General features: G+C 53.2%; 9 protein-coding genes across 9 annotated transcripts; 4 read left to right on the top strand and 5 right to left on the bottom strand.

Annotated features, from left to right (window-relative positions):
• Positions 1-745: 745 nt before the first annotated feature.
• On the top strand, positions 746-1,571 carry TSA1B (Peroxiredoxin TSA1-B; the record flags this gene model as incomplete). The annotated part of the gene is made up of 3 exons (XM_049378856.1): positions 746-836; positions 926-1,362; positions 1,425-1,571. The coding sequence occupies 3 exons, from the start codon at positions 746-748 to the stop codon at positions 1,569-1,571; spliced, it is 675 nt and encodes a 224-aa protein (XP_049231518.1).
• Positions 1,572-2,115: 544 nt separating this feature from the next.
• J4E87_007261 (uncharacterized protein) lies at positions 2,116-4,272 on the top strand (the record flags this gene model as incomplete). The annotated part of the gene is made up of 1 exon (XM_049378857.1): positions 2,116-4,272. One exon carries the CDS (start codon positions 2,116-2,118, stop codon positions 4,270-4,272), a length of 2,157 nt encoding a protein of 718 aa, XP_049231519.1.
• Positions 4,273-4,507: 235 nt separating this feature from the next.
• Positions 4,508-6,773, bottom strand: J4E87_007262 (uncharacterized protein; the record flags this gene model as incomplete). Its single annotated transcript, XM_049378858.1, has 4 exons — positions 4,508-4,821; positions 4,879-6,190; positions 6,365-6,684; positions 6,767-6,773. The coding sequence occupies 4 exons, from the start codon at positions 6,771-6,773 to the stop codon at positions 4,508-4,510; spliced, it is 1,953 nt and encodes a 650-aa protein (XP_049231520.1).
• A 3,280-nt stretch (positions 6,774-10,053) lies between these two features.
• On the bottom strand, positions 10,054-11,947 carry J4E87_007263 (uncharacterized protein; the record flags this gene model as incomplete). The annotated part of the gene is made up of 4 exons (XM_049378859.1): positions 10,054-11,311; positions 11,359-11,726; positions 11,773-11,872; positions 11,925-11,947. The coding sequence occupies 4 exons, from the start codon at positions 11,945-11,947 to the stop codon at positions 10,054-10,056; spliced, it is 1,749 nt and encodes a 582-aa protein (XP_049231521.1).
• Positions 11,948-12,434: 487 nt separating this feature from the next.
• Positions 12,435-14,596, top strand: J4E87_007264 (uncharacterized protein; the record flags this gene model as incomplete). The annotated part of the gene is made up of 2 exons (XM_049378860.1): positions 12,435-12,481; positions 12,532-14,596. The coding sequence occupies 2 exons, from the start codon at positions 12,435-12,437 to the stop codon at positions 14,594-14,596; spliced, it is 2,112 nt and encodes a 703-aa protein (XP_049231522.1).
• A 1,057-nt stretch (positions 14,597-15,653) lies between these two features.
• J4E87_007265 (uncharacterized protein) lies at positions 15,654-16,695 on the top strand (the record flags this gene model as incomplete). The annotated part of the gene is made up of 3 exons (XM_049378861.1): positions 15,654-15,885; positions 15,945-16,380; positions 16,434-16,695. The coding sequence occupies 3 exons, from the start codon at positions 15,654-15,656 to the stop codon at positions 16,693-16,695; spliced, it is 930 nt and encodes a 309-aa protein (XP_049231523.1).
• A 624-nt stretch (positions 16,696-17,319) lies between these two features.
• J4E87_007266 (uncharacterized protein) lies at positions 17,320-19,181 on the bottom strand (the record flags this gene model as incomplete). Its single annotated transcript, XM_049378862.1, has 3 exons — positions 17,320-18,372; positions 18,419-18,952; positions 19,008-19,181. The coding sequence occupies 3 exons, from the start codon at positions 19,179-19,181 to the stop codon at positions 17,320-17,322; spliced, it is 1,761 nt and encodes a 586-aa protein (XP_049231524.1).
• Positions 19,182-19,746: 565 nt separating this feature from the next.
• J4E87_007267 (uncharacterized protein) lies at positions 19,747-21,123 on the bottom strand (the record flags this gene model as incomplete). The annotated part of the gene is made up of 2 exons (XM_049378863.1): positions 19,747-20,469; positions 20,521-21,123. 2 exons carry the CDS (start codon positions 21,121-21,123, stop codon positions 19,747-19,749), a joined length of 1,326 nt encoding a protein of 441 aa, XP_049231525.1.
• Positions 21,124-21,484: 361 nt separating this feature from the next.
• On the bottom strand, positions 21,485-22,786 carry J4E87_007268 (uncharacterized protein; the record flags this gene model as incomplete). The annotated part of the gene is made up of 2 exons (XM_049378864.1): positions 21,485-22,111; positions 22,166-22,786. The coding sequence occupies 2 exons, from the start codon at positions 22,784-22,786 to the stop codon at positions 21,485-21,487; spliced, it is 1,248 nt and encodes a 415-aa protein (XP_049231526.1).
• Positions 22,787-23,515: the final 729 nt, after the last annotated feature.

Here is a 23,515-nt window from a genome sequence, read left to right on the forward strand (position 1 = left end):
AAGAAGGATCAAACTATGCAAGGGTTTGCTCACGAGCGGCCTGCAACAGTTGGGTGGTTATGACTTGAGATCATTGGGTGAAAGAACTTTAGCGGCTTGCAGTTGTCAGTCATCAGATGGTCTGGGACCGTTCTGTAAGCAGGCCGAGCCTCGACTCAACATGCCGAAGACGCCGATAGAAGAACATATTAGCTGGTGCGATATGTCAGGCCATGTGTAACGGCTGCGGCCCGGGGTGAACTAGCAAAGCTTTGAGGGATCAGATGCCTGCGCCTTCTCCGAGAATCTCGCAAACCCCCGAAGTCGCCGAAGACACGCTGTGCCAGCTAGAGTAGCCTCATACCTCGGAAACGTGCACAAGGCGTCGACGCTTACCTTCCTGCGGCTAGTCGCCCTCGACATCGCGTTTTGACATCTGTCGCAAATTGTCTGCTGATCTTGAATACTCTTTTACCTCTATTCCTATTCGCCTGACGTGTCGCGCCCTTTTCCGTCCGTCGCAGCATAAAACTACCTAGTCCGACACCTTGATCGACGTCCGACTTTACATCAACCCCAAAGTTTACCGCAGCCGTTGAACATCCAAGGGCCCAGCCAATCCTTTACCTACGCCAATCCCGCCGAGGTGCAACACTGATAACGAGTCCCCGCGAATCGTCTTATCTCGAATCCTACGAACAGTGTTGATACCACCTGTATCGCCAATCTTGTCGCGTCGTCCTTCTGTATTGTACGGACAATCGCAATGGCTTTTACAGCGTACCAACCTAAGGCGCGGGTCCAGAAGCCCGCGCCTCATTTCTCTGGCACTGCAGTCGTCGATGGCACATTTGAAGGTATGCGACTGTTTACCGTCTTGCACCTTTCTCCTTCCTTCACCCATTCGATTGCCCATCCGTCAGAACAACGTACTGACAACTCGTAGACCTCAGCTTAACAGCCTATACATCCACCAAGCAATGGCTCGTCCTCGGTTTCGTCCCCATGGCCTGGACTTTCGTTTGCCCGACCGAGATCCTTGCCTTTAGTGAACGCGCATCCGATTTCGCTGCCCGTGGCGCCAGCGTCGTTTTCTCCAGCACAGACAGCGAGTATAGCTTGCTTGCTTGGACAAACGCAAGCAAGAAGGAAGGAGGCCTGGGCAAAATCAATATTCCTCTGCTGAGCGACAAGAACCACAGCATTGCAAAGGACTACGGTGTGCTGATCGAAGAGGAGGGGATTGCGTTGCGAGGTCTGTTCTTGATCGACCCGAACGGCATCGTACGACAGATCACCATCAACGACCTTCCTGTTGGAAGATCGGTCGACGAGACTCTTCGCCTGATCGATGCCTTCCAATTCACCGACAAATACGGCGAGGTACGTTGCTTCTTATTCCCATGCACTCCCAAGTACGCTATATGCTAACATAGTTTCACTAGGTCTGCCCTGCTAACTGGAACCCGGGTGACGAAACCATCAAAGCGACCCCCGCAGGCAACAAGGAATACCTCGAAAAGCTCCATACTGACACCAAGATGTCTGACGTCGCCGCAAAGACAAATGGTACGGCTTCTTCGGCGCGTTGATCATGGCCGGCCAGACTTCAGTGTTTCGGAAACAGTGTGCTGATCTTCCTTCCTGCAGGGGCTTCTTGAAATGCAAATGTTTCGGCTTGCTTTGGTCGTGCGATATTAGCATATGCGTCTCGTCTTTCATCTATGATTAGTTGCATTGATCGGTGTTGTTCTGCCGCTGTCGCCTTGGCTTTCTTGTTGCAGTCTTCGGCTCAGCTACGCCCATCATACCAATAGAATCCACTCTATACAATGTTCAAAACTTTAAATCAAATGCTGCCTTGAACCTGATGGCACTGCGCGTATCGTGAAGCTTAGTTCGAAAGACGGTGGTCTTCGTCCCTTGATTTGCAACAGGCCTCCGATTCCTACATGAGCTCACAAATAACTTTAGCAAGATGGAAAAGCCCCAGAACTTCTGTAAAATAATACAGCCGCAAGCGTGTCGCGACATTGCGAAGGATGCGCGTTAGCTTCCGCTTGGCGCTACGGAAACAACGCGAACGCTACGGATCTGTACCTCTTTCGACATAGCCCACAAGAAGGGCCTCCAATCATGGAGCCACGCCTGAATACGCTACTGGACATCTCGAACCAAAGCAGCATGTCGTACTTCACAGAGCCATCGAACATGAGCTCACCTGGCTCGCAACGACCATCACACCACATTAATCACAGCTTCGTGCGCCCAAAAGCGCTCATGCTAACGAACGCATCTCCTGAGACTGCTCAGTCGAACGACCTCCGAAGAGACGGACAGGAGAGGCTATATGCCACACGATCGATGCCCAGTGCTCCGATAGCACAGGTATTGAACGATGAGGCGAATGTGCTCGAGGCCGCACAACCCGTGCCATCCACCTTTGCTCCATCAACAACACCTTTCAGCGGAAGGCTAGTTGATTTACTTCTGGATAGCCCGGATCACGCGAGGCAAAGATGGGATCAAGAGCAACAGTTTCTTCAGCCCGACAATACAGGATGCAGCCCAGCTGTCATCAAACTACCGAGGTTACCGCAGCCTCCCAAGCGGACAGCGAAGCGACCTAGAATCCCGCCGTTGCTACAGGGCTTGCATCAACCCCCGCCACTGCCGCCTGAGGGCAGGCTCTTCCCACCGATCACTGGAGAAAAGAATGCTTTCGCGGGCGACAGAGGGTATGATGCACGTTTTGAAGAGTCCAGGACCAAGGATGTGGACGAGCATGCCTTTCTCGAAGGGAATGTCATGGACTACAACAGAGCTGTTCAACATGCCGAAACCCCATCATTTTCCCAAGCGTCAGTTCCGCCTATATCTTCTAGTGTAATAGATGTGTCCCATGAGACAGATGTAGCAACAAACGCCTCCAAGGACTCTGAAGCGCTGTTACAGCCCAAGCGTGGGAAGAAGCGAAATAAGTGGTCTGAACAAGAGACCAAAGATCTGCTTTTAGGTGTCAGCAGGTACGGTATAGGCAACTGGAAGAAGATACTACAGGACCAAGACTTTGCATTTAACAATCGCACCGCCGTTGATCTAAAAGACCGCTTTCGTGTATGCTGCCCTGGTGAAGGTCTGAAGCCACGGCAGCCAAAGACCAAGGGAAAAGAGAAGATAAGCATGGTTGAGACACCACCGGATTTGCCAGATCAAGCCATTTACACTCACCAGCATTCTCTTCCCATTAGCGAACGGTACTCCGATAACAACCTCATTCCGAATTCTCCCAACCCGACCGAGAACCAGCAACGTGGAGCTACTCGCAATAAGGCTACTACGCAGCTGGATCTGGCCGAACTCGGTATCCGAGAACCATTCTCAAAAACCACCCGTCGACCACGCCGGGCCTTTAGCGCACGCGATGACGTTAATCTACTCAAGGGCTTCGAAAAATACGGGTCTGTGTGGCACTCGATGCGCGACGACGAGGATCTAGGGTTTGCAACTCGGCATCCAACAGACCTACGCGATCGATTCAGAATCCGGTATCCAGACAAGTACGCCAAAGCAGGATACAAACTCAAAGCAAAAGAGAAGGAACGTACACTATCGAAACAAGCACAAGAACAAGAACAAGAGAAACAGGACGATTCTTCGCAACAGCAAGACCACAATCCACTCCAGAACCATTCACACCACGCGAAATCAAGCCACTCGCAGAACGACATTGCCATCCTAGGAAAAGACATTCATTCCCTCAACAACAACGGACCAACCACAACCATGCCATCACACTGTCCGATCTCCAACAACACCACCACCACCAACAACAACGTCAATAATCTCAACCCCGCCCTAAAACCCTTCAACCCCTCCTCCTACCTCTCCGACCCCCTCCCCACCCTCCCCTTCGATGACCCAGACACCGACCTCACACAAGACATGAGCACCGTTGGCGACGAAAGCCCAATAACACTAAGTCGGAATATTCTCCGTTGGGCAGATGCGAATCCGTCGTCCCTCTATGCCTTGCCCGCTACTTCTGCGGCTTCTGCTTCGGCGTCGACGGGAAATGGGCTTGGTGGTAGTCTTGGTGGTAAGGGGGCTGGCGGGGGCGGGTCCGGTGGTGGTGGTGATGGGGGGATGGATGGGTTTATCGGAGGAGGGAGAGGTCAACAGCAGCAGCAGCAGATGGATGGTGGGAGGGGGATGGTGCTGCCTGAGGCGGATAGTTGGTTATTGGGTGGTGAGAGGGTTCCGACGTATGGGATGTATAGACATCGATCTTAGCATAGGCTCATGTGTTGCATGTGGCAGTGGGGAACGAAGGTAGAAGGTCAAATAGCCACCTCATGTTGGCATGGTGGGGACTGCTCGGTACAACGACAAACTTCAGTATAATTTTCCAATTCGGTACTCTCAAGAGCTCAAGTGCAGACCTATCCATCCTGTCTACATGACCCATGCCCTTCTCCCACATAAACCCGGGTATCACTTGCTCCCAACCTCCCATGTATCAAACCCACTATCTCGCAGTCTGGCAGATAGCAAGTGCAAATTCTCGGAAGTCTCCTCTAGTAGCCTCTTCGACATCCTCCTCAACGATACGGCCGTACTTCTCCTCGTACTCCGCCTTGACTCTAAGAAGATGCTGGCGGTCCCAATGTAATCTCACAAGACGCGAGATGAGTAGTTCGACTCGTTGTTGGCGTTCATGCTTGCTGGATGTTGCTTCGCGCGAGGACAGACGACTGTTGGAGGAGCGGCCGTCGTTTGCGGGCTCCATGAGGTCGACGAGAGCGTGGTGGAGGAGCATGGCATCTCTTGCAGGACGGTTGACTGGGACGCGTAGTTAGTATATGTCCAAGACCTGGGAGTAATGGGGCAAACACTTACTGACGCCATTGAGAATGTGCGCAATGACTTCACCAACCAAGTTGTTGCTCTTCTTGAGAGCGTCTCTCGCAAAGTTGCCTTGGTACTTTCTCTCATATGTCCTCAGCACCTCGCGCAAATGTGCGTCACTCCGCATGATGACAATACTGAGCATGGCACTTTCTCCACCTTCCCTGGCTCGAATGGCTTTGTATAGAGTATCGACATCGCGATTGCGATATTCCACCGGCCACACATCGCTTTCTTCCTGCCGATTGGCTTCCAGTGCCATCAGCACAGCTTTACGGAACTTGTCGGCTTTGAGCTCCTTGTCCATGCATCGGATGAGGGAATCGCTGTAGCGCTTGTCTTTGAATGAATCTTTGATCTCGCGGATCTCGTGGTTTTGTCGACCCATTAGCGATTCGATGAGGAGCTCTCTCTTCGCCGAGTTGGACTGGTACCAGTAGTTTGCCCAGTAGCCCTCGCCTTCGTATTTGCCTAGGGCCGTCACGTAGGCAATTTTGCCAAAATTACCGTTGGTCTTCAACTTGATGTGTTTGGCGATGTTGATACCCCTGCCTTGTACTTTGCAGTGTCGCTTGTACTCGGCTCGCAACTCGAGCATCTGGTCGTGTGTGAGGATTGGGAGGATTTCGCATATAGTCTCCACATCTGGCGTTCGCGCCGCCAGTGCGTCGACAAGGGCTAGAGCGTCATCAGTGGCATCGTATATTCTCGCTTTCCGTTTCTCCTTTTCGGGGAGGCGCTCGTCGCGGCCATATGCGGCCATTGCCAGCTTGTCGGTATGTCTGGAGGACCTTGAAGGGCTGGGCGTTCGTCGCGAGGAGGTGGAATGAGCACGGCGGCGGCGGCCATGACCAGACTCACGAGGGGAGAGAGTATCGAGAGGAGGCAGATGGTCAAGATCGTCATCTAACATCAGCGCCTGAGGCATAGGACTGATGGACTGATACGTTCCATGGTATGCTTCGAGCAGAGGACTCGGCGGCGGTAGTCCGGAGGGGAATCCCCCAGGCATGCCTCCTGGAATGATAGTTTGTATATCGGGTCTGTTCCCGCTGACGGACAGCCTATCCATGCGCAGCCCATCCGGCCTGTCGCCTGCGCCAAGGTGACCTTGTGGACGCATCTCTACTACATTGCGGCCGTCGTGTGTGCTCATTGGCCCCGAGTAGGAAGCAGCGCGGTGATGATCAGGGCGCGGCGAGTGGCTGCCCATGGGAGGAGGCGGGTAGAAGGACTGGTCGGCTGGCGGCGGCGGCTGAGGAGCCAGTGGCATGGTCGCATACTGAGATGGCGATGGAGGGGCCTGTGATGCGTACGGGGACTGCGGTGGCGGCGCATGTGATGCATACTGAGGCTGCGATGGGGGAGCTTGCGATGCATACTGCGATTGTGAGGAAGGAGCCTGCGGCACGGCTGTATATTGGAGTTGGGGCGTCGGGGGGTAGGAAGGGCTTATGGGCTGGGAGTTGTGCCGCACGACTGGCGGCTGGTTGTTGCTGCCCACAGGTTTCGCGGTATACTGGATATTCGTGGGCGGACTCGCATACTGAAAAGCGCCGTTGGTCTTCGCTGTCGCCGTCGGGGTGCGCGTCGGCGCGTTGTGGGATGCCGACGTTGCGGTATAGGCAAAGCCTTGGGCGGTCGGCGCATACTGGACGTTGCCCGGCTGCGCATACGCGACGCCCGCCGAGTTGGCTGCCGTGGTGGCAGGATGGGCGAACGAGGCGGACTGGGTATACCCTGGTCTCTCGTGGGGAGGGAGATCGGTGTAGTTCCCCATGGTAATGGGTTCGCTGGCTGGTCTGGTCGCCATATCTCAGTTCAAGTCCCGCAATGTCTGTCGCAGACATCTGGCAGACGCATTTCGCGCAGTACTCACGTCGCATATTGCTGACCCGGCTGCCTAATCTCATACTGCGGGGTTGCAGCGCCGTTGTCAGCTGCACCTTTGTATCGCTGAGGCTCGCGCCCGTCACGGCTGCGTGAGCGCGCACCCTCTCGACCGCGCCCAGGCGATTTGGACCGCGAGCGCCTTGACTTGTCGTCTGGCCGCAAAGACATGGCCTTGATCTTTCACTGCTCAATTGATGAGACTAATGTCAATTCTCGTGGTCGAGGTGTACGCGCTGAACACTTCGGTCCAGTGCACGGCGCCACGAAAATTGCGATGGCTGGAAGCTGCCACACCATTGCCGCTCCTTTCAGCCTCGCTCATGTTTGCATTGGGGGCCAAAACCATTGCTCAAGTCGCCATTCTGTCTGGCACCGGAGATCGGGTAGGCGCCTGCGCACATCGTGGAGCAGCTCCGTGAGTTCTTGTTGTAGCATCACGATGCAAAAGATGTCGTTGGTCCTGATATGCAAGTACGTCGAAAGTGGAGAGGGAGGCTTTCCCAACTCCAGTACATCCGTCCGCACTGAATCACAGTCATGATTCTTATCTTGCGTCACAGCCTCGAGCGAGCGCTAGAAACGCCGAAAAGCCTCTATCAGAAACTTATGTTGAGCCGCTCCAGCTCCGTAACGCGCCGATATTAACGTCGCCATCGGCGAAGACAGGAACTGTGGGTCTCAACTCACCGCTTCAGCTACCTGACATGGAAATATCGAGCATTCTACGCACATTACCAGGGAATGCTTGGTACCTTAATGCTTAGCCTATCCGTCTGGTGAAAAGATTTCAGCTCGAGCTGAAGTGGTGTATCGGCAGAGCGCCACGATGCATAGATAAACAAACCATGACAGCAGCTTATACGCGGTGACCATCAGCACGAGCCGCGCTATTCTAGTTGTCACTTAAAGCTGAGGTGATACCATTTTCAAATGTTACAATCGTTATTTGCATTCTATTAGAATCATGGCTGTCGTTATTCCACCTCCTAGTAATCTCCAGCCGCAATCTGCACTCCTTCAATTGCCAGCAGAAATCAAACACATCATATTTGGATTGTGTTTCGTTGCCGACACCCCCATAGTCGACCCCCGAATCGACGGTTCCAAAACGCGAGATGACAATGCCGTTCGCACGACACCAGGCGCTGCTCTGCTTCAGACATGCCGTAGAACCTACCACGAGATCGACCGCCGTCCACTATTCGCGCAGAACACCTTCCGCTTCTCAAATCTGACCGGGATGCGGGCTTTCCTACATGCGCTTCCTGTGGAATACAGAACGCGCATCCAAGACATCGAAATTGACTTGCGAGAGTTGAACTCCGATCGTCCTCACCTTGCGCGTGAGTGGCTGCAGTACGTTGCGCTAGCAAAGAATGGAGGCTTGAATTCATTGCGCGCTGACGCAGCCGGTCTACGGTGTCTGCGGATCAACCTAGAGGCGTGGCCAGTTAGTGAGTACTCTCAATCATAACTTCATGTGAGATATATACTGACATGGCATTTCAACTTGCAGTTGCTGTAATTCGGAGTGAACTCTGGAATTTTCTTCGAAACATGCTGTCGGAGCTCGAAGGCTTGGAAAAAATTGTCGTAACTGGATCGAGCAGAGGCAAGGCAATGGAACGAAGATTGCCATGGTCGCCGGTCCATTTTGTTGGTGGAGATGATGTTGGAGCCCACGACTTGCTTACTCGAATGAACAAGTGTGTCACCAAAACCGGCAGCGACAACGCCGTCAAGTGGCAGCGACAAAACGGCAGATTACAACTCGAAGTAACCTCCAAGCCGGGTTTACATGAAAGCGTTACCGCGCAAGGTTTACGAGCTCCAGAGAACGAGAACAGCGCAAAATTGTTGCCGCCGAGCGGAGAATGTTCCTTCTTTGCCTGCGAGAATCGCCAATCCTATGGAGAAGAGTCCGTGGATAAAACATCTAATCCCAATGCCGCCGAATGATGGGTCTCGCTGGGTCCCACGGACCATAAATCTCATTCTTGTACTTCTGAAGACCGATGAGCCACCAACTGCAGACCCCCATGCTCAACACAGTGAGGATGACCCCTACGATCGCACCTGCGAAGAATTTACTGCGACCTCCACCTGTCAAGGTGACAAAAAGACCACCCCACGCGCCGGTTACTAGAGTGATGGTGAGGGCGAGATGACCCCACGGAGATCGAGCGCGGAGCTGCCGACGGAAGATTGGGAATAGACCGTATATTTCGATGGAGAAGAGGGTCAACGAGAAAACGTGTGTGGTGGACGGCAGGCGTGATGCAAGAACAGCGGACGCCATCATGGCCGAATTCGTGGATATCGAAGCTGGTAATCTGTAGACATGCAACTTAGCCGTACGTACATCCAAAAGACTAGTGTCGTTCATACTGTGCGCCCGTGCCTGCGCTGTAGTCGAAAAAGGCAACGTTCATCATGAGAAGCCACGTACTCAGCGCCCATATCGAATCGCTTGTCGTAGAGCGCGTAAGTGACTTGAGAATTGGACTGAGTCCAAGTAGAGCCGCATAAATCAGCAACGCTGATTTGGCAGTCGCCAGGCGCTGTTGAGTTCGTCCTGAAAGTGCCGAGGATGGTTTGATTGCAGCTTGGTCTGAGTCTGAAGCGGGCGTCGATGCCACATTGGAGACAGTCTCGAATTCCTGTCCCATCCAATGATCCCATAAGAACCAGGCTAGAACTGTGCACAAAGTAGCCCACCCCACTACTGCGACAGGCGATACTCTGTCGTGAATGATAGCCACAAAACAGCAACAAAAGATGACCACTGTTGCAAGATGCTGCACAATAACGGTGGCATCACCCATCAGCGACCAGAACTCGTAGGGCTGTAATCTTGGATTGCGCTGGAGATGATCAAGAAATGTCGTTTCATCTGTGTAGTTATCGGGAACTGTATACGTCAGACCTGGTTGGAGATGCGAGACCGAGGCCTGCGTGAGCACTCACAGGGCTGCTTGAACCATAGTAGTTTCTTGTAATTGCCCTTTGCAGGTCGGTTTACGATTCGCGGCCCACCCTTCCTCTTCCTGCTAGTAGCAGCGAGAGATGCGCCCGCTGGGTCTAGTAGCCGGTTTTGGTACATGTCACACTTGTTCGGTTTGTCCGCAGATATGGTTGATGGTGAAGAGACAGTTCAGGTTAGAGCTAAGTCGGGGGAACGCGTTACTGCACGTGCGGCCAAATGCGGATAGGCGCGATTATGTCCGAAATTATGTCCGAGCTTTCAGGATATCAAAATCTCGAGTTGTATTATTAACGATTAAGTGTTCTCCAAGCGACCATTATCCTCCTAGGCTTTGGCACAGTTGCGCGACCGGCCTTGACCTTAAAATTGTCCTGTTTCAACACCCTCCCAATCTCCATATAGCTCTCGACCGCGACCCGAATTGGCCCTCTCGCTTCAACTGGTAATTGCTCGATTGCAACCTTGGTTTTCTCATACAAAGAAAACGCGTCCTTAAGAAGATGCTTACGTAGCGTCTCGATCTGTGCGTGGTCCGGTTTCTTCAATACCTCATCGTAACTCAATCCAACTTCAGACAACCATTCCAAAGGAAGATAAACTCGATCTATCTTAGCGTCTACTTGTATATCTCGCGCAATGTTGACGTATTGCAAGGCGACACCCATGCTGTTCCCAGCAGTGACTATGGCACGCTGTTCTTCGGCGGGCAAGGCGCTGGGATACCAGTTGAAGATGAGTTGAATACACATCTGAGCTACAGTGCCCGCTACGCGCTCTGAATACAAGCGCAAATCCTCCGTGCTCTTGATCAGGGGTCCCTTCTCGAAAGCAAGATCCATCTCGAAGCCGCGTAGAAGATCCTCCAGTGGTTGATGCGAGAGTTTAACGGCTGGAAGCTGGAGGAGCGCAGATTGTGTGGCAGCAGGAAAGTCCTCGCGAACTTGGTCATATACTGTAGACTTGGATGGAGAATCGCTATACGTATTGTTTAGGAACTTGCGCAGTTTCGCTATCCAGGCCTTGGCTTCATCAGCGGAGGAAGCATTGTCCACGAGATCGTCAGCAACGCGGCAGAAGGAGTAGAGCAGCAGCAGGTCTGCCCGTAAAGGTCCGGGAAAGGTTGCGGAGGCCAGATAGAAACTACGGCTCTTACGCTTGAGACGTTGCACAGCCTCGCTAAGGCCTATAAGGCGGGCATCATCGTACTTGGAGCATGGAGTGAGCAGAGCGCCCATCAGCGTTTTGGGTGATGGAAGCAAAGAGGGCTTCGCAAACATGGCCGGGAACGTGTACAGCACTGCAAGGGCATTGTCAAATGCTAATTGACCAAACACTATGAGGCAGTTGGTGACGAGGAAGAAGAGGGCTTCTTCAACCTCGAGACCGTCCCACAAGTGCACACCATATTTTGTACCTGTGTTGATTACCCATGTTCCTCTGCGCAGGGCTAGGGTATCGACAATCCAGAGGTAGAGCGTAGGAAGGATGACGGGTATCGCGGTGTTGGTCAGAGGAAGGGCCAGAATGAACTGATAGGCGAGACTCCTAGGTTTGATTAGTAGGTATCCGGATTGCAATAGCGATTGGCTTACCAGAGCATCAGCAGGAAGGGGCCGGCCCATATCAGAATGAGACCGGTATATGTACCCTTGCTGTCATCCTTGATGCAACGCCATCCCCAGGCGATGACACCCAGAAAGAAGACCTGGCCAATGCGTTTCGTGTATGCCCATCGGGTGTTGGACGCGCCACGTTCCGGACTTAGATAGACAGGCTGAAAGGTGGGCCGACTGAGGAGAAGGTACAAGACTGATGTATTGTATGTCTGCACGACAAAGAAGAAGACCTCTTCCAGTGGAATGTCAAGCAGCTTTGGACCGATAATGACATGGGCGGGGTAGCTCCAGATGCCGGTGCGGATAAGGTAGGAATCCCATGGTATAGTCGAGCCAACGGCAACCTGATGTGTTAGCACGAAGTATGTTGACGAGGATGCGCGTACCAACCACTATCAGATAGACGACCTTGTACACGTCGAGTTTAGTAAAGAAAGGGCGGTATAGCCAGGTGAGCAACACGGCCGGAGGGATCGTGTACTTGAGATGACTAGCCGTCACTGTCAGCCATGTTGGAGTAACGTAGGAGGCGCGTCACGTACACGAGCGCGTAGTCGAAGCCCATGATGGCACCGTGGGAGCAGAAGGGAGTAGCCGGAGAGATGTGCAATCGGCGTCACTCATGGAGCCAATGCGGCAGGGGGAGAGACTAGGCCGCGGCGGGCGTCAGGCACAAGATAATGCGCAAGAGAGGCCATGATGGAGAATATTTGCAACATGGTTGAGACGGCGCTGCTCGGGCGGCTGTGAAGGATGCGCGCTGCCCCAAGCGGCCTAGCGGGCATGCAAGCCTCGACATGACATCACGATTGCCCGGCCGCCATCACGACCAAGGCCGTGGAGCACATGTCAACCGGATACCCGTGGAAGCGGGCAGCCCTGCCATTGTTGCATCATATCATGTCACCAGCTCCTGATCCTGCCTCCGTGCCCTGCCTCCCCACGGCCGCGGCCACACGTGAAGACTGCACGCCCTGTACTAATGGATTGCCTGCGCCGTTGTCCTGAACCAAACCGTTCTCCAATGCCGCCAAGCTAATAATACCGCCGTAATGTCCACGCCTGGACCGAACAGCAGCAAGTCGACGCCTAAACACCCGTATGCTTTCATGGTGATTGCCCTACACGGCCCTGACTAACCCGCTCCAGATATCTCTCTGGCAACTTCGCGCCCGTCTCGACAACATGTCCTCCTACGCCTGTCTCATGGACCGGCCGCATTCCACCAGAGCTGCTGGGCGGCATGTACGTCCGCAACGGCGGCAATCCCGTGACCAATTCCGACTTGGGACGTGAAGCGCATTGGTTCGATGGCGACGGCATGCTCGCTGGAGTCTGGTTCAGTCGCTCTGTCGCCGACCCTACCAAGCCCGCTGTCAAGTTTGTCAACCAATTCATCACCACCGACGTGTACCGCACCGCCGTTGAGAACCCGAGTCTGCGCACGCCTATCCTACCTAGCATCGCGACCCTGGTCAACCCCGCCTCCAGCTTGTTGCTTATCCTCTGGCGCATCCTACGTACAGTACTGGTCGTCTTCTGGACCCATCTCTCTGGCTCTGCACGCGCTATCAAGCGCATCAGCGTCGCCAACACCAGCATACTATACCACGACGGACGTGCGTTGGCGACATGTGAGAGCGGGCCGCCAATGCGCATTGCGTTGCCAAGCCTGGAAACCGTCGGCTGGTTCGACGGTAACCGGGCTGAAGGCGAGGCTACACCCGGCGACAAGGACAAGAACGACGAGAAACAGCCTGAAGCTCTTGGTGGAACTGGTGTGCTGAGCTGGATGAAAGAGTGGACAACGGGTCATCCCAAGGTCGACAAGGTCACAAACGAGATGGTTCTGTTCCATTGCAACTTTGTAGCGCCCTACGTTCACTATTCCCTACTTCCAGCAGCAGGCTCTGTTGCAAAGAGATCAGGTTCAGAGGGAAGCAGATTAATCAACGCGCCAGTGCCCGGGTGCTCTGGCGGCAAGCTTATGCACGATTTCGGTGTGTCACGACACAATACCGTTATATTGGACCTGCCGCTCTCCCTTACCCCATTAAATTTGGCAATGAACAAGCCCATTGTCTTTTACCAACCCGAGAAACCAGCCAGGTTCGGTGTCTTTCCCCGGCGACACCCGGAATTAGTACGTTGGTTCGAGACAGACGGCTGTTGTATCCTTCATACGGCCAACACTTGGGACGAGTACAACAGCGCCGGCGATATATCAGCCGTCAACATGCTAGCCTGTCGGTTGACTACCGCATCTCTTGTGTTCAGTGCCGGAAACATTGAACCGCCTCCAAACCCAAGCCACAAGCAAGCGAGCAGACCCATGTCTTTCTTCGCCAAATACGATGACGAAGAGCATGTACAGGATCCCGAGAAATCTCATTCAGATGAAACTTCGCCTTTGCTAGGAGTCCACAACGAACCAGAGTCATCAAAAGCGCCCCACAACGTTCCCATCTCACATGACGACGAGGAACAATGTCGGCTGTATTACTACCGGTTCTCACTCGCGCCGGGCTCATCGAACACCATCACACATGAGTTTGCCTTGGCAGCGATCCCTTTCGAATTCCCCACCATCTCGCCCTTCACTGAAATGTCACGCGCACGGTACATTTACGGCTGTAGCACTTCCGACGAATCGTTTGGCGCGGCATTAGGCAAGGCGACAAAGATCGACATACTCGTAAGAGTTGATGTGCAGACGCTGCTCAATCGTGCCCAGAAATCACCTCCACAGGCTGTGGACGGCTGCGTCGACACCCGCACAATAGATGAGATACTTGCGTCAGACGACCGCGATGATCCTATCAAAGCATTCCACCTTCCACCAAATCACTTTGGACAGGAAGCGAGGTTTGTACCTCGTTCAGCGCAGAGTGCAAGTGGTGATGATGCGGGTTTCGTCGAAGAAGACGGGTACCTGCTGTTCTACGTCTTCAACGAAGACCAGTTGGATGAAGACGGGGAATGCAAGCCAGATGCAGAGAGCGAGTTATGGGTATTGGATGCACGGGACATGCAGACTGTCGTCTGCAAGATCCAACTCGGCGCTAGAATACCCTACGGCTTGCACGGGAACTGGTTTACAGAAGAGGACATTGCTCAACAGCGAGAAATCGCAACCGTGCGATCCGTGTCAGAAACGCAGTCTGAGGCAGGATCGAGCAATTTGCGAAAAGCTCTAGTTAGTTGTCTGGGCTAGTGACGCCTCTGTGTTCGGACCACTTGTCTAACGGATCGACTGGTTTCGAGACGTTAGCGCTACCACCTTCTTACGTAGTCGACAAACTCTTTCCGCGAGTTTTAATATCCAAAGCTTCATACTACCGCTCTTCACATGTGCCGAGTGTTGTCCTGGTGATGTGCGACGTTGCCCTAGTCAATGCGGCATCTAGATTTGCCCCGCTTTGTACAGAAAGCTTCGTTGCGCCGATCCCTGCCGTAGGTGTTGATCTACTCGACTCCCGCACTGACGTAAACCTTGGAAACCACCCGATAGGAACGATACCTGCCTGGGCAGTGAGTGACAAGAACATCACACCACCATGATATTGCCGTTAAGGCAATGATACGCTGCCATGCATTTCTTCCCCTCACGATGCGCATTCTCCCCTCATGATGCGCATCCAAAAGGCCCTTCTCACGATCTCACAACGAAACTCTGTGTCAACATCATAAAACACTCTCAACACACGATAAGAAACACAAACTAGCCTTGAGCCAACTCAACGCCAGCGTTAAGTTGACTCGGCTGGCGTTATGCAACAGATGCAAGTCGATGTCGAAGTAAGCTCAATAGATCAACGTCATAAAGCTTAATCCTAGTGGCGCTCGCTCAGGTGGTGAGACGGAAAGGCCGGGCGCTATGCTCAGAATCTTTAGCGTCGATGATGATGATCCATCCTAGTATGACATGGCTATTGCACCGAGCAGCCGTCACTGAAATCAGCCATTTGGACAAGAGAAACTGGAAATGCTAAACGCAGCGCATGCTTCTGACTGGCCGTCACTCACCGTCACTGGCTCTCGAGTGACAAGTCCCGGCCTAGTCTGGGCCCCTGGTCGATTGAGGGTTTTGACATGCTGCATGATCAAGCTCCAATCCGCTCGAGGTATGTCGTCATGATGGCATCTCTGGATCTCATGGGCGCGTAGTCCAAGATATAACCAGTACCTGCTACCTCTTGTTTTCGTTAAGCAGTCCTCTTGGTACATTCCAGCCCATACTATTCATTTGGCATTTTACCACTGTTTTCGCAATGGATCTCTTTCGCAGGAACAATGCGCTGAACCTCAATGACAACACCGTCAATGGTGCGACGGCAGACATTGCCATTACCACACATGGATCGGACTTCTACTTCGCTATCTGCGCCGCCATGGGTCTTTCTGGATTCATCTTCATCGGTCTTGGATACCGCAAGGCGCGTCGCGACCGTCTTTTCCACTACATCACTGCTTCCGTAGTCTTCGTCGCATGCATCGCCTACTGTAAGTCAAGCGTTTCCCATTACAATATGAGAGACGTGTACTGATCTTCACTTTCATAGTCACCATGGGAGCCAACTTGGGCTTCACACCCATCGCAGTCGAATTCCCCCGTAGCGACCCCAAGGTAGCAGGAACCTACCGTTCGATCTACTACGTCCGATACATCGACTGGTTCATCACTACGCCTCTTCTGCTCATCGACTTGCTCCTCACTGCCGGCATGCCATGGCCTACCATCATGTGGGTTGTTGTCGTTGATGAGATCATGGTCATCACTGGTCTCGTCGGTGCTCTCGTAGAGAGCCGTTACAAGTGGGCTTACTTCGTTTTCGGCTGCGTCGCTCTCTTCTACATCGTCTACCAGCTCGCATGGGAATCGCGCATCCACGCCAAGTCATTCGGCCGTGATGTTGAGAGGACCTTCATGATGTGCGGAAGTTTGACTACTTTGCTCTGGATCTTGTACCCTGTCGCGTGGGGAGTCTGCGAGGGCGCGTAAGTTATACCCAACAATGATCATAATTGTGCAGTCACTTACACCAGAACAGCAACCTCATCGCTCCCGACAGTGAAGCCGTCTTCTACGGTGTCCTTGACTTCCTAGCCAAGCCCTGCTTCGGTGCCCTCCTTCTGTGGGGCCACAGGAACATCGACCCTGCCCGTTTGGGTCTTGCCATCCACGACTACGGTGATGCCGACGCTGTTGTTCAGGAGAAGAAGATCAAGCCTGAGACTGCTGCCTCAGGCGCAACTGCCACCCACCCCGATGGGTACAACGGCACTGCTCCTCACGTCGACAACACTGTCTAAACGAATCTCTGGGTTTAGGGTGAACAGTGACCTCTGATAAGGAGGAGAGATCAGAGGTATGGTGGTAGTTGTAATGTTAGGATGACCTTCGCATCTGCAATCCCTTCGGGGATGAGAGTGTGGAGTTGTAACGCGGATCGAATCATGAGTACTTTCAAGATACCCTCTTTGGTAGATACTTAATTAATATTTTACCTTGTCAAACGTGTTTCCGAATGATTCTGCATACATTCATTTGACATGTTCACAGCTAGTGCACGACCATCAGATACTCTAACCACCCAACCCTCCGCTGATGTATACCACCAACACAGGCAGATTCGATTGTACAACCCATGTTTCTGCGCCTACAGTATGCATTCTGCACCCACCATTAATTTTCACCATTCGTGCCGTATTCGTTCACTATATAACTTCCGCAACCCTTTCTCCAAGTCCCGCGCATACGTTGATGAACAGGCTAGCCAACGTTTGTTGCTCATATCTATTCACCCACAATCGTGACCCCTCAGGATTCCATGACAAAAAGTGGTCATTAAATCAAGTACAATGTATACCAACAACATTAATATACTAAAAGCCCTTATCTACGCCCGTATCTACAGTAAACTACATACGACAACACTACCAATCGCCCAGCAACCCATTACCAGCCTTCTGATACACCAAAACACCCGGTACCGTCACAAACACAAGGGCAATGCTCAACAATATCCAAACAAGCCAGCTAAGATACGGTCCGTTCTGAGTGCGATCCAACGGACCAGGAGCTGGCTTGGGCTCTGACTTGGCGTCCAGCGGGCGCCAAGGGATGCGGCTCATTTCATTGCGGTCATGGAGGATCTGTTCGGTGACCAACTTGGCACCAGCAAGTACAATGGGGACACCCGTACCGGGGTGGGTGCTCGCACCGACAAAGTACAGATCCTCGATGCTGCGATGCTTCGTCTTGGGCCTGAAGCTGAGCACGTTGAAGAAGGAGTGGCTGAGACCGAGAATGGCGCCACGGTCGAGGTTGAAGGTGGATTTCCATGTCACGGGCGTGTTGATGGTCTCTTCGATGATGTGGGAACCGAGCGAGATCTTGAGTCGCTTTTCCATGGTTCTGATGATGGTTTCACGGGCTGATGCTACCATGGAGTCCCAGTCTTGGGTCAGGCCTTTGGTGTGCCCCGAACCCTTGTGTTGGTCATCGGATGAGCCTTCCAAGTGACCGACTGGGACCAGGATAACGATGGAATCACAGCCCTCTGGCGCGGCGGAAGGATCGACGCGGGAGGGGACGTTGACGTAAAAGCTGGGTTGATCTGGAATCAGGTGCTTCTTGAAGATGCTGTCAAAGCTCTCTTTGTAGTCTTCCGCGAGGAAGATGTTGTGAGCGCTTAGTTCGGGGAATTGTCGGTCCAGCGCCCAGTAGAACGATATACTTGAGCAAGACGCTTGACGTTTCAGGAGAGCTCGTCCAAACGAGGTGGAAGGGAGAAGGTTGTTGTATGCGTAGGCCAGATCAGCGTTGCAGACAACCACATCAGCAGTCAATGGCTCCTGGCTCTCATCTTCGAAAACCACGCCGGTCGCACGTTTCCCGTCGTCGGATATCTGTATATTGCGAATCGGGCTGTTGAACTTGAATTCGACACCCAAACGCTCACCTACGTTGACAAGAGACTCGACCACCTGATCACGTTAGTAAAGAGGATTTTCTGCAATGGAGCACACTAACTTTGTGGAAGCCGCCAATAGGATACCAGATACCCTCCGCCAGCTCCGTGTATTGCAGCAGACTATACGTTCCCGGAGCGTCAAACGGGCTCATGCCCATATACATGCTTGCAAACGTGAAGACTCTCCGTAACCTCTCTGTCCAGAAGTACTTGCTCGCCCGGTAATAGATGCTCTCAAAAGGATGCAGCTCGAAGAGATGCAACAAGAAGTCGAAACGGACCATGCTCAGCAACGAGTAGAAATTCTTCTTCAGCACATGGATGATGGACACCTCATAATGTCGATGTGATTCTTGCAGGAAAGCAAGGTACCGCTCGAACCCGTCTTTGCCTTCAAACCGCTCGACTTCAGCCTTCATGATGGAGATGTCGGTGGAGAGTTTGAAGGTAGTATCATCGTGAAAATGAACATTGTAGTTCGGTTCGCATTTGACCAGCTTGACGCCCTCTGCATCGAGCGAGGTGCCCAGATCCTCGAATGTCTCATGGAAGAATCGAGGTAGGAGTAGTAAGCTCGGACCTTGGTCGAACCTCTGCGTAGCGATTAGCGTTGAGTCGTGCAATGCTGCCGCACGTTCGTCGACTTACATATCCGTGACGATGTATCAAACTGCATCTTCCGCCAGAGAAATCGTTCTTCTCGACTACAGTAACTTTGTAGCCTGCCGCTGCGAGCCGCGCTGCGGTAGCGACACCTCCGGCACCAGCACCGACGACGATCGCGCTAGGGCGCGTGCCCTTGTTCTCGATATGCTCCCCCATTTAGTAGACGGATTGATGTGTGAGAGGCGGCACAATTGCGATGAGCGTTGTGAAGAAGACGCGTTGTAGCGCGCCACGCTCGGGTATTCCTGGATCAGTCCACACCAAGACTGCCAGTCATGACGTCTACAAAAATCAATAGGGCTAGTTTGCACCTTGGGCAATTGTTGAGTTGCATCGGCACATTTGCGCTGCACGTGAAAGCTTCTGGCTGTCTGAATCCTAATCGGCATCTTTCCTTGGATGGTTTTCCGCCCCCTGCATGCGATGTTGAAGCCGATAAGCCACGCGAATGTAGCTCACATATGCTATCCGCGCGCAGCTTAGAGCGGAAGCCCGCGGACAAGAGATTGTCCAAAGACTTGGCGCATGCGCAAACACCTGTCACTTGATTATTCAGAGATGTTTGATTATTAGTGTTGTTCATCTCACGATGATCGTCGACGCTTCAACAAGTGCCCGCGATCGTGGGGTCCACTAGCGACGCTCGGCATTCACCTTGCAGCATGCATAGAAGATGATTGAACATTACAACATTATATTATTAGCGACTCAGAACGTCGTCTTAATTAAATATAGTGAGAACATCGGTAGAGTTGGAGTACTCGGGCTGACATTCCTCAGTAAATCCGCCAAACATGTCGGCCCTCTCTTGAACGAAATCCTGGAACGCGCTCTTGGAGCAACTCTCTCCAGGGCCATCAGCACAAGCCAGCGGCTGCGGGTCTTTGTTGACGAGGACGCGGATGTACTCGTCAGCGGCGAATCCGTAACTGTCGCATGACATCTTCTCAACAGCAATGTTGGACAAGAAGGGTAGGATCCTCGATGATCTCCACGCTCTCGCATGGTTGGGCCTGTCGAGGGGCATTGTGATGTTTGGGTTGTTTACTCCGGTATTAGCGGAGTTGTTGAACAGACCCATAGCAACTACGACGGTAGGAGGCAACTCGCGGTGAGTGAAGGAGACGTAGAGATCCTGGTCGGCCTCGTCCGCGAGCAACTCGACGGCAGTAGCGTTAAGCCAGGGAAGACCAAGAGCACCCGACAGCTCGGGGCTTCCATAGCCGGTGTTGTAGAAGTACATGATATCGTTCATGTACTCGAAGGAGAGCCACTCGTCCTGGGAGAAGAGGTCGAGCGAACAGAAGGGGGAAGAGCCACGAATGACTGTCTCGTATCCGCACAGCTGCTGCATGCCTACGATGTCCGACTTGGTGAAGTTGAAGGCAGGGGCGTACGCATTCAAACGTTCGACGATGGGCTTGGTGTACGTTTCTTGATATTCCTGGAGGATTATTGTTAGTTGGAGTCATGTTGTCTTGGTGAGTTTACGTACAGATGACTGCTCGCTACCGTATGAGGAGCTGTACTTGGGGCAACCCTTGTATGGCGTCAGGGAGTCTGCACCCCGAGCAGCATCCTCGCGGACGGAAACGCGCTCGGTGCCGTTGCTCTCAGCCACAAGGCCGTCGATGAAGGAAGATGCACTGAGCTCGGTCCTCTCGGCCGTTGATGTCCATACGCGCTCAGGGTCCTTGAACGTAGGGTAACGCAGACGGACATCGACACCCAGCTTGTATGATTGCAGCCTTCCGACCGAGGTGAGATCCTCTAGCTCCTCGTCGCTAATGGGTGTCTGCCATTTGGACAGGAACGACAGGGGTCCCGCGCTTCGCCAGTCGGCCGTCGTGTTCTTCAGCTTGTCGGTGAAGGGCTCGATGTACTCCTCGTAGTCAAAGTCGTTGGCGTAGATGGCGGCATGGCGAATGAGGTACGACGCGCGCGTTACGTTGCAGCCCTGTGGCGGCTTGGGGTCGAGACGCGGATCCTCGAAGTACGGGGCAATGCCGGCAAGATGCTGCAGAGGGTCGAACGAGTAGGCGGCCTGTGCCGTGGCTGCATTAGCAATTGCGAGGATGGAAACGAGGGCCGACTGCATGGTGGGCAATGTAGGCTAGAGCGCGAGCCGTACCTAGGAAAGTTGGGATACATGATCGCCTTTAAGCTCTGCCCCAGGCTGCGCAAACGATGTCATTGTCCGGATCCAGCGTGCCGTACGCTGTGGAGAAAGCCGAAAGCAGGTCGTGCTCGACCACAACCGACGGGATATGACGATGTTTGCCAGGTACCTGCCAAGGCAGCGGTTGCGCATTGACCTCACCAGCCACGTCAGCCACCATCTCACATCTTCCGGCTCCTCAATGGGTGGATACGGTGAAAATAAAAACAATCAAATAACCAGGGGTATTGGGTAGCCAACTCGCTTCTAGCATTACACAGTCTCGTCACACACCGTCTCGTCACACCACGTTCGCCCGTCTCTGTAGCGTCTGCACTTTGAGTTCCAACACTTGGCAATCATTCTCCTTGCGGTGTAGATCCCTCATGAGTCCCTCCTTCTCCGACCGGAGAGCCTGCAGCTTGCCTCCGATGCTCTCGCGGTAGGTGGCATGTTCCTCGAGCAGGGCTTCGATTCGGTACCAGTCCATCTGCCCGCTTCCTCCCGAAGCACCCTGAGACCGTAGTCGCTCGAGCTCAGCGTCTTTGGCCCTGATCTTGGATTCAAGATCAGCAACGGTCCCTTTCCACGCTTGGTGAGCGGTCGATCGGTTTAGATCGTCGATGCTGCCACCTCGCGGCGCCCCTAATTGCGCGACAAGATCAGAGTTTCGCTTTTCCAATTCGAGAGCTCGCTGCTCGAGAGCTGCCACCTTGGCCGCAGTAAAGAGGTCGGTTGTGTCGCGCCTTTCGAGAAAGCTACCTGGACGTCCCCGGCTTGGACTGCTACGTCCAGTCTGTGCATGCAATCGCTCCACCTCTCTTGTCTTTTCAGCAAGCTTGCTCCGTACAATCTGCACGTTGATGAGATCTTCATCGCGCAGCTTTTTGGTCGCGTCCAGTTCGCGTCGACAGCTAGCTAGCAGTCTCTGTATCGACATGTTAGTTAATGTCTTGCGCTGATCCATCGTCTTCACACTTACACGAATCTTAATGTTGTTCTCTACATCTTCGTCTCGAAGGGCCCAGATGGCGTCGTGTCGCTTCCACCATGTCTTCTTCTCCTCTTCCAACGCTTTCAGACGCGCCATCGTCTGCTCGTACTCTTCAGGCTTGACTGATATGGCAGGATTCGATTGTTCGATGTAGACAAGCTTGGACATTAGGGCGGCAAGTTGCGACTCCAGAGGACCAGGGACATGCGGTGCGGGTGCTGGAGACACCGGCTCCTGGCCTGTGAGGCTCATCTTCGTGGCTGAAGGCGCCAATGACTTCTTCGACGGATAGGGGACGTCCTCCTCGTTGCCGTCCAGGGTGGAAGATCGTGATGTTGCATCATCGTCCACTGGCCGCTCAACAAAGGTTCGCTGGTCTTGATATTGCGGTATGTTCGCGTTGACTACGTGTACGACATCGTTTGCCTTCTTCTGAGAGAACAAAGGTGCTGTGGGGTTAGGTTGTTGCTGTTGTCGTTGCATTTGCGCCATGGCTGACATTGAGGTGTCTTGTGGACGACGGGAGTATTGCTGTGGCTGTGGCTGTTCGTCCTCTGAACCCAGGTCAGAGTAGTTGTCTGACTCGTAATTCGTCGGTCGTCTCTGCATTTGAGGTGAACTCATGGAAACGGGGCGACTGCCTGATTGAAAGGATGCGATAGAATGGACAGATGGTGTGCGTTTCGCTCCTGGAGTTACGCGGTTTGGTGCCCACATCTTATGCCGTGGTTGTGATCGGAAGGGTACTGCGCAACGTCTGCGTGTATGGCGGGCCGGATTAATCGAAGGAAGAAGCTGAGCTCAGCTAGATCTCTTAGTAATTAAGATGAATTTGATATCTGTCGATAAGTTGAGGTTCAACTCAGCCTCTATGTAGTCCATCGTGGATTCGCGGTCATGCTATGAAACGGTGCTGAGACGCAGGGGTCAGGACACAGAGATCTGCGACACAGACAGATGAACGACAGCCGTATCAGCCTGAGATTGCTTTTGAGCCTTGGACTGCACAACTCCGACTTGGTACAACACCTCGAGTCCGTACTTTTGAAAAGGCTCCACTTGGAGCCCCATCTCACCATGGTGTAACACCAAATTCTACGCGAGTCATGGCGCCGTTTGCCGATAGTTCAGACTAGAGCAGACCCGGCGCTACGGATGCTGGTCTGAAACACTTCAAGCCGCGATCTTGTATCAACACTACCGGTTATCACATCCTGTCTAACACGTATTCGTGCCCTCGTGCAATAGATGCCTCAGCCAAGCTGTAGGCATACATTTCTGATGAGATTACGGACTTGTGCGTGCACCATGTCAAGCAGGGCATCTTCGATATTGAAT

Source organism: Alternaria ethzedia (assembly GCF_023757985.1).
Source record: "Alternaria ethzedia strain BMP 0044 chromosome Unknown scaffold_19, whole genome shotgun sequence".
Lineage (NCBI taxonomy): Eukaryota > Fungi > Ascomycota > Dothideomycetes > Pleosporales > Pleosporaceae > Alternaria > Alternaria ethzedia.